Genomic DNA, 9,962 nt, shown 5'->3' on the forward strand with positions numbered 1-9,962 from the left:
AAGAATCAGACACACTGATATTGATGTAATTGTGTCATTAACTGAGTAACAGACCAACAGCTTTTACAGTGTGTGAATGTATTAACAATACAATACATAGAGCTTTACACAAGAGCACAATGATAATCATTAATAGACTGAATCTTGCAGGATTGTAACTCATTAAACTGGTGTATATTTACAATTTCATAAAAATAAAATACTATAAGCATAACTTTTATAGAAATGATGTACCTGAGATCAGGCCGTTTGATACATACCATTTTACTTTCTTAAAATGACTATCCATAGACTGGTTACTCTTCATAGACACACAGCTGGACTCTGGGTTTGAGCTCTTCTGATGGACTGAACTGGTTTTCAAACGAAGTAAAATAAAAAGCAGACAGATTTATAAATGTTGTGCACTTTTACTTTAACGTCTGTAACTCAGTGGTGTGTTGCACTCAAACTTTGATTATAATTATTTTGAGAAATATCATTACTGGTTTGTAAATGTTAAGCATGATTAAAAAAATGTACCAAAGCGACTGAGAAAAATGGTAATATTGGGAATTAGGAATTCAAAACAAACAAATTGAAAACAACTATAGAATTATAGAATGATTAAACTCAGGTGAACATCAGCCACGATCACATGACTCTATTCAAAGACACAATGGAGGACGAAGACTCCACCGACTAAAGAGACCAATGTGTTGCTGAGCTTTAAAGATAAACCACCTTACTGTACTCTAGTAACAGTACTCTTGCTGTGAAACCCCATACACAAAAGAAATATATTTGAAATATATTTTCAGAGTATATTTTGGAATATATGCAAATATTTGAAATTGGCCCAATAAATATATTTCACACTTAACATCATATATTTTTGTTATATTTCAGAATATATTTCAATGTATTTGGAATATATGCCACATATATTTTTGACACTTTTGGGGACCCATACAGAAAAAAATACATTGAAATATATTCTGAAATATAACAAAAATATATGATGTTAAGTGTGAAATATATTTATTGGGCCAATTTCAAATATTTGCATATATTCCAAAATATACTCTGAAAATATATTTCAAATATATTTCTTTTGTGTATGGGACATCACTGTTCTGACCAGACACTGTGAAGCTTTCAACAAATCTGAACCAGCGGTTAGAAAAATCTGCTCAATTTTACACCTACTCCATTATATAAAGTACGAGTGTGCGATATCAAGATTTTTGATCGTGGACTATCTCCACGATCTGCTTTTGAAGAAATATCGTAGTATCGTGCTGCAGTGCATTCTATCAGTTCAGTTCTGGTGCCTCCGTCTCAACATACTGTACAACGCGACGTACATTCACGTCACATGTTAATTAAGGCGGAGGTAGAGTTGAACTTACGAGACACTGTAATTCACAGTAGTCGAATAGTCGAAAAAGTGACCATATCACCCCAATTCTGAGGTCTCTTCATTGGTTACCCGTTAATCTCAGAATCGATTTTAAAATCCTTTTATTTGTATATAAATCTTTATGTAGCCAAGCACCAAGCTACCTATCTGAATTGTTACAACCATACACCCCATTAAGAAGTCTGAGATCGAGTGATAAGAACCTGTTACTAGTCCCACATTCCAGACTGAAACGCAGAGGTGATCGAGCTTTCGCTGTGGTTGGGCCTCGGCTGTGGAACAATTTGCCCTTAGCAGTTAGGATAGCCCCTTCCGTGATTTCTTTTAAGTCACTTTTAAAAACGCACTTGTTTTCCTTAGCCTATAATTAAGGATGGTTAGATTTACTATATATATATATATATATATATATTATTTTTTTTTTTTTTCTCTTTCCCTAAGTCTAATACTGCCATTTCTGTTTTTATTATTGATGTGTCTGAAACCGTTTTGCCATATTTGTTTTCTTATTTCTTATTTTTTTTTATCTTTGAAGTTCGACAATGCTTTTGCTATTCCTGCATAAGGCTGCTGTATCTGGGCTGTGCTCTCATGTATGGTTCTATTGTTTTAATCTTGTAGTTCTGTAAAGCACTTTGGTCAGTCAGTGGCTGTTATAAAATGTGCTATATAAATAAAACGAACTTGAACTTGAACTTGTAATTCACAGTAGTTCATTATTTGCATGTGCTTTAAAGCCTTGCCGGTTAAACATTTGCGTGCTGATGCGCTGTTCTAACATGCGCTTTTCTGAGTGTACACACCCGAAGCGCACTGTCAAACAGCGACTGGATACTAGAGTAAGTTATCTTTACAGGGCTCTCAAGTTTTGAAGACAGACAAGAGTGACATATTGTGTAGCCCCTTTTTTTTTTTTTTTTGGCTGATAAGTGGCAGGCTCAACTAAGAATTCCAGGGGAGAAGCGCTTGATTCCTGCCGGTTCAATAGTGAGAGTGGCGCGGCCAGAGAAATGTTGGCCGTTGCGGCATATTAAATATATTATATATAGTTTTTTCCGTGTGAGAAATACAATGTGTGGCGGGAGTGCGTGACAAAAGACCGAAATGAGTTACTGTCATGCTCAATGCGTGACACTTGAGAGCCCTGTCTTTATCTTATAAAGTCTTATTGGGCTAAAACTGTCAAATACACACAAGGTTTACTAATGTTGTTCCAAACCTGTATTAATTTCTTTCTTGTGCTGAACACAAAAGTATGGAGTTTCCTTTGTGTCTTTTTTATTCAATCAAAATAGTATGTTTGAGAGTAAAACCAATTATTTTGTAATAAAAAATCAAATAAAAAGATTGCAGAAAAGTCTTCTTAAGGCTCAAAAATAAAGAAGTTGATCACAAAATGATTTGCAGTGTGTGTAAATCTTTAAAAATATTTTTTTTTCTTTGTGCATTTCGAACACTTTTTCATCACAAACACACAAATTTTGCTCTCTTTTCTGCTGTCTTTTTTGCGGGTCTAAATCTTTTGCTTGTAAGGTAATAAGTTTTGCTTGCGAATGAAGCTGTGTCTCAGTGGGCGGTCTCTATCAACCAGGATGAAACGCCCTTTTCTATTGGTCACCCTGGATTGAACTGACAGGTTGACCACGCCCACTACGGTTTCACGCTGCTGCCGCACAGTGTGTCTGTGAGAGAAGAGCGAGCGAGCGCACTTGTAACATGTCGAGCAATAGGTCATTTGCTGAGTAAGATAACTGATTTAATATCATAAACTCAGTGACAAGTGAACTGAATTATTCTCTTTTTATGCTCTCCCATTTAAATACTTAACACAAAGAGAAAATCTTTCACTGCTCTTGACTGAGAACTTAATTAGTAGCTTTAATTAGCCTGGTTAAAACCAGACCATTCTCAGTAGTAACTGAGTTATGGTCTGGCAAAGCTTCATTAATAACTAATTTCCAAAGGGGCGTCACCAACGGACGTCGCTCAAATGCCTCTGGGCGCAATTGGATAGACCTAAAACCAATCAGAGCGATCGTCATCGTGTAAAGCCATAATATGCTGCGTCCCAATTCACCTAAGTTACACTACGCCATAAAAGTATGTACTCTTTTTGTGAAGAAAAGGTATTTACTTTTGAACGTGTAGCAAAAAAGTAGGCAAGCTTTGGGACATACTACTTCGTCATCTTTACCGGACGGATCTGTCGCGTGCATCCTGTCACTTAAACTGCCCTGTCAATCATCTTGTCACAGTTAAAATCCTCTATTAAATCTATTTTAATTTCCTACCGTTTCAGAGAGAAATGTAGTAGCACGTTCATCTGCCAGTGGGTCTTTCATGGAGACTGTCCTCATTTGTTTGCAATTTGAATATAATAATGCATTTAAACGTTGGTGTGCTTAACGGACGTCGCTCAAATGCCTCTGGGCGCAATTGGATAGACCTAAAACCAATCAGAGCGATCGTCATCGTGTAAAGCCCGGATTAGAAATGGGCTTGAATGAGCTCTTTGCCAGACTACTTGCAGAGCAAATCTAAATTTGCCGGAAGTTGTCTGGGTTTTCCCAGGCTAAGCTTTAATAAGAATCAGTGTATTACAGTGAAGTTTGTAAGTGTCCACTGGAGGCCGCTAGAGGTAATGCATTCACAGTCAGGTCATTCATGTGACTGGGTTTGAGGCTGTGAGTCCAGGAACCTGTACAGCTGATCAACAGTTTGCTCTTGCCTGATTTCTCTCATCTCAGAAGCTCAGGGACATATGTAAGTTAACTCAGGTTGTGGAATCCTGCTGCTGTTCACTCTGCAACATTAATTAGTTATGTAATTCCGTTTACATGATGTTTTCATGAAGTTACTTTGTCTTATGTCCACACATTTGTGTGCTGTTTTAGTTCAGAGATCTTCAAGCTAGCGGCTAATTCAGGAAAGCAGCGAGTCTAAAGTTTAGGCGAGAGCGGAGCGAGGAGTGTATTATTTGGCTCCATGTATAAGAGACGGAAAGGCTTTAAGGATGTAAAATGTCTATATTGACTGTTACTGGAAATTGTTTTGTTGTGTATCTTGTACCGGGAAAGCTGCATGCGTTAAGTGAGCAAATTATTGTTTTATGTGTTGTTATTTTAAATAACTTTAAAGGTCATTTGATGTGCATTGCACATATACACAAATGCATGATGATGCACTGTAAAAGAGGTGACTCGGATTTATTTGTAAATTTGCCAAAGGTTCATAACCAGCTATTTGTGCGTTTACTTCTAGTTTTCACGGTGCTCATGCTGATTCTAGAAGAATAAAAAACGATTGCACCCGTTAGAAACTCTCTGCCATTATTAAAGAGCCAAGGGCTGCTACAAAGTCTATGTAGTGTTTTACGTTTATATTTGTTCATTTAATTTCTTTCTTGCTACTGTTAAATACATCTACACTGTTAGAAAAATCTGTAGAAATGACAGTATTACTGGCAGCTACTTGCCAGTAACTTACTGTAGATTTAAATTTATGTTATTTGCTGGCAACAATTTGTTCAAAATTAAATGAACATTAAACATTAACAAGTCTTTATCTTTACAGAATAAAACTAAAATAACAGCCTCATGCAAAGCATTCTGGGAACCAAAATCTGAAGGAAAAAAAAACAGAAAAAGGCTGATGAAGATTTCTGGTTCCCAGAATGCTTTGCATTAGATTGTTATTTTATAATTTTATTCTGTAAAGACAAAGACTTGTTAATGTTTAATGTTCATTTAACTTTGAACAAACTGTTGCCAGTAAATAACATAAATTTAAATCTACAGTAAGTTACTGGCAAGTAGCTGCAAAACTACAGCAAATTTTTTACAGTGTACTGTAGCTGAAAAAATAGAGCACTGTCTATTTCATTTGTATATTATGTTGTGTATATAATGTGTACCTTTGTTCTTATTTTTTAATAACAAAAAAATATTTTAACAAAATAGGCCACTTTGGCCTAAATGTTTGCCATTCTTTTTATTTTATATTTAGTTACATTTTAAGGCTTTGTTTAAAAAAAAAGGAACATTAGTTTGGCTGTAATGCTCAGTCACTTCAAAATGGTAAATCCAACAAGAAAAATAATCGTGATAAAATCGAAACATTTCCCTGGAAAAAATCGTGATATGATATTTTTGGCATATTGCCCACCCCTAATATAAAGGTGAAACAATGATAAGTAGTTATTCATTTAGGGGCCGCTTACACGACGACACCGTTCTAACAGAAAACCCTTAATGAGCAAACCCTGAAACAGGTTCCAATCTGCAAGCGTTGAAAAAAACAAAAAAACATCATCTCCATGTGACCTTCAAAAACATGAATCTGTGCAAACACTGACGGCGTGCACATGCGTATTACATGTCTAGTCTGTGGGTATGTGTGTTTGAATATACATGTGCGCAGGTGTGTGTCTTTCTATACAAATTGACCTCAACAAATTACTTGTCATTGATAGTATTAGACTGACTGACTTTGATAAATTATGCCTCTAATTCAAAAGTGTCATACTATAAGCACATCTTTTATAGAAATGATATACCTGAGATTAGGCCGTTTGTCTCCACTCTTAAACATTATTGGCGCATCCATAGACCGGTTACTCTTCATAGACACACAGCTGGACTCTGGGTTTGAGCTCTTCTGATGGACTGAACTGGAACAGAGAACAGATTCAGTTTAATCCTTTAGATTACTGCGTTCATTCTTTATGATAGGAACCATATTAATATAAACACATTCATTTTTCATCAAAAAGCACTTTGAAGAAACTTTATGATCTTTTTATTTAATATTTCATGTTAGTTTCAAAACAAAAACACAGGCAAAATTATAGGCAAACAAAATTTTTTTTGTTGTTGTAAACTTTCTTTGATATGTGTGTCTGTGGAGTGGGTAACTCTTTTTCTGTGATGTAACACAATATTTAACAGTGTTTGTTGAAAGTACCTGCATCCTGGAGAAAAATCTCCATCTCTGGATCCTTGTGAATCAGCCATGATGAAGATACAGGAGAATCTGATGAGTTTGATCTCCTCCACTGACTCTGAATGAAGAAACATTCACACACTAAATTAAATGATTAAAGGAGCCGTATGTAAGAATGTGGCCAAAACTGGTACTGCAATCACTTTCAAATTACTGTAGAGCGGTGTATCCCCCCGGTGTATGAAAAATAACGGACACCGAGAAACGCTGATTGAACATGTGTTCGAGTGAAAGAAAACAAACCCCGACCCCAGTGGCGTAACTTTGTTTTAAAAAGTGGGTGGGGTGGGGTAACACTGCTTAATCATAAAACAGATGTACAATAACATTACGATGTCCAGCAATCGATTTAAATAGTAGGCTACATTGATTGGGTTTAAGTGGTCGTTCAATGAGGCCTATTATGTTGATCCGACTATTTCAAGCGTGTATTTAAGTGGTCCAGGGGTAGAACTTTTGCCAAGCGAGTCAGAGGTTCAGGGTTCTTAACCGCACTCAAAACCGATTATGTTTTTCAGTGGTTGTATATCAGGCAGGGACACTCTGTGTGCATTTTGTTTTCTAATTTCACCGGAACGAATAGAGAGTTTTTCCACAACGGATTGAAGCGCGCGTCCGAGTGAAGACTGTGCGCGAGCCACAAACAAACATATCCGGCAACGCGCACTTTGGTCAGTTGATTTAAAAAACAACACATTTCAGCGCTAGATCGCCTCTTATTTAAAAAACTAACGAAATGAATGATCTGCTAGTTAACTGGAGACGTTTTGTTTATTTGTATTGGTACATTCGTGCCGCGAGATGTTTCAAAAGTGGTAGGGACAATATCGACCTTAGAAAATAGTGGTGGGGACATGTCTCACCCGTCCCACCCGCAAATTACGCCTATGCCCGACCCACATCGACAGACACTGATCCGATAAATAAACGTTTTTCTGTGAGGTGTGATTCGGCCTATGTTTACAAATATGCTGTTAAACTCCTGAAGAATCACAAACATCACGAAACAAAAAATAAACCTTGAAGTGAAAGAAACCCTTTATTAAAGATTTTATATCAAACAAACGATCACGTAAAATGTCCTCCAGAGATTCATATTAATATAAGAAAGTCACACATGAACACTCACCTTGATCAAACTTTTACAAGATACAGGATATCAAATCCTCCAGCTTTAACATTATAAAGATACACGGAAATTCCTTCTTAAACGGTGATAAACTTCGATGCTCTGTTTTCCCCTCGCATCCGTATTTTTCCAGCTCAAAATGGCGACAGGAAAATTTACTTTCACTTTCCATGTGTGACAAGAGAGAGAGAAACAGAGACGCGCGTTCACGAGAGCACCACGGCGCATGCGTGTGAGAGCATATTAACGCTTAATATTTTGTAAATAAAGTGGTTATTTTTATTAATAATTTTTTTGCAAAAGCACTTGCGTCGCTTTTTTGGTCTTTTTATTATATTTTTTTGTGCTTTTCTTCAATTTGGTCATTCTTTTGGTCTTCTGTATTTTTAGTTTTAGTTTTTTGACCATTCTTGAATTTATTCTGGTCTTTTTTAGTTTGTTTTTATCTGTGTAATTTATCATGTTTTTTTTTGTTTTGTTTTATTTGTTAATCCTTGCCTTCATTTGTTCAGTTTTGTCTTTCATTTATCTTTCTGCAGAACGCAGTGTTCCTGATAATAAATCATAAAGAGGACTTTGTTTCATCACATCTATATGATATGAAATAAGTTGGAAATCATCCAATCATGTTTATAATTACATTTAGTCATTTAGCAGATGATTTTTTCAAAGTGATCTACAACAATATGTGACATAAACCTGAAAGAATCAGATCAATTAAAACCATACAGTAAAAACACTGTACATTTTTTAACATTTTTAATATAAAAAAATGTATGCACTGATAACTTATTTTAATTTCCGAGATAGCAAGGAATCATTGAAACAATGTTGAGTCGATGTTGATTCATCAACACTAACTGCATTGAATTAAAGTTACAAGGTTATGTTGGTTCAATATCACTTTTGCACCCCCAATTAATGTTGAAACAATGGTGAGATTTCAACACAAAATCAACGGTAAAACCATTAAATCAACATTACACTGTGTGTGATTCTTCCAGCCGAGTTTATCTCCAGCTCTAATTAAACACACTGAAGCTGCTAATCAAGATCATTAGGATCAATGTTGGAGATAAACTCTGCATGAAGAGGAATAAACACCATTACTATAAACTATATATCAGCTCATTTCCAGGACAATAGCATTCAAGTGACACGTTTAGAGCTTGGGTTTTTTCAATGGATATTTCTTTAAAGCTGCAGATTCACCTTATGTAGAGCTTAATATCTTTAAATATCACAGAATAGCCGTGCCAATCACTTTCTCATAAACACAAGATGTAGTTTGTTGTGAGTGTGTTTCAGCAGGAACAGCTGAACTGAATTGAGATCAGTCACATTCATCACATAATAGTGATTGAGGAATATGAATGATTGGCTGATAAAGCAGGAATCAGGGAGCAGGAGATAAAGCACAGGATAGCATCAAATCCCAGCTCAGGTGATCATGCTGTCGACTACAACTCAATGTGAAAGTGAAAAAAGTGACACGTGATGGCCAAGTATGGTAACCCATACTTGGAATTTGACCTCTGCATTTAACCCATCCAAGTAAGTGCACACACATTAGGAGCAGAGTAGTGAGTAGCGAACACACACACACTGCAAACGTGGATACACACACCTGGAGCAGCGGGCAGCCTTGAGTGGCGTCCGGGGAGCAATTGGGAGTTAGGTGCCTTGCTCAAGGACACCTCAGTCATATTCCTGCCGGTACTGGAATCCAACCAGGGTAACACTTTAAAATACGGATCCTTCGTTAATGAATAACTACACAGGAACAAATGAGTAACACAATATTAACAATCTAGTAACTACAATTAACTAACAAGTAACTCTGATTAACGAATTAGTAAGTAATAGCACACAGATTTAAGTGGTAGTTCACTATTAACTAATCAATAACTACTATTTTTCAATACTTCCCAGAGAAATAATGAAAAAAATTCACAATTCATGCAAAACTAATTAATAACTAATGCAGGACAAATTACTAGCACTAGATTAACATTACTGCTAGATACTGTACACTAATTATAAATAAGTAATAGCGTAGCAGACTTATGATTTGGGAAAGCTGTCAATAATTAGCCTATGCACTGCTGTCTTTTAGAGAACTATTCATAAACTAAATAATTTTTAAGAATTGTTTTTATAAATGCACTTGTCTGGAACACTTACCCTGTGGCCGATTTTCCGGCATTCCTCTGGACTGGCTTTGAATAACTAGACTCATCATGGTGAGTACTGGAACATACTGAGTCATCAGCCATCCAAATACCAGTTATTTTATTATAGCTTGAGTCATTTGAGACACTTGAGTCATTACTAGTTAGTTAACATGATCTTCACTTTAGAATACGGATCCAAATAATTAGTAGTTCCTATAGAGGTATGTAGTAACACTTGAGTCATTACTAGTTAGTT

General features: G+C 36.0%; 1 protein-coding gene across 6 annotated transcripts in view; it reads right to left on the bottom strand.

Annotated features, from left to right (window-relative positions):
• LOC311297139 (NLR family CARD domain-containing protein 3-like) overlaps positions 1-7,766 on the bottom strand; it is a 29,526-nt gene extending 21,760 nt beyond the window's left edge. For 3 of the 6 annotated variants that reach the window (XR_014628763.1, XM_084419286.1, XM_084419288.1), the window contains exons 1-4: positions 7,533-7,708; positions 6,365-6,461; positions 5,958-6,071; positions 261-365 (exon numbers count right to left, since the gene is read on the bottom strand). Coding sequence is in view for 4 of the 6 variants with exons in the window: in XM_084419286.1 (XP_084275412.1) it covers positions 261-365; positions 5,958-6,071; positions 6,365-6,414 (269 nt within the window). In the remaining 2 variants the exon portion in view is untranslated. Of the gene's footprint in view, positions 1-260; positions 366-5,957; positions 6,072-6,364; positions 6,462-7,532 lie in introns of all 6 variants that reach the window. The other 3 variants (XR_014628762.1, XM_084419289.1, XM_084419287.1) reach the window with 2 other exon arrangements.
• Between the last annotated feature and the right edge of the window lie 2,196 nt (positions 7,767-9,962).

The sequence above is a fragment of the Rutilus rutilus genome (genome assembly GCF_951802725.1).
Source record: "Rutilus rutilus genome assembly, chromosome: 9".
Taxonomy (NCBI): Eukaryota; Metazoa; Chordata; class Actinopteri; order Cypriniformes; family Leuciscidae; genus Rutilus; species Rutilus rutilus.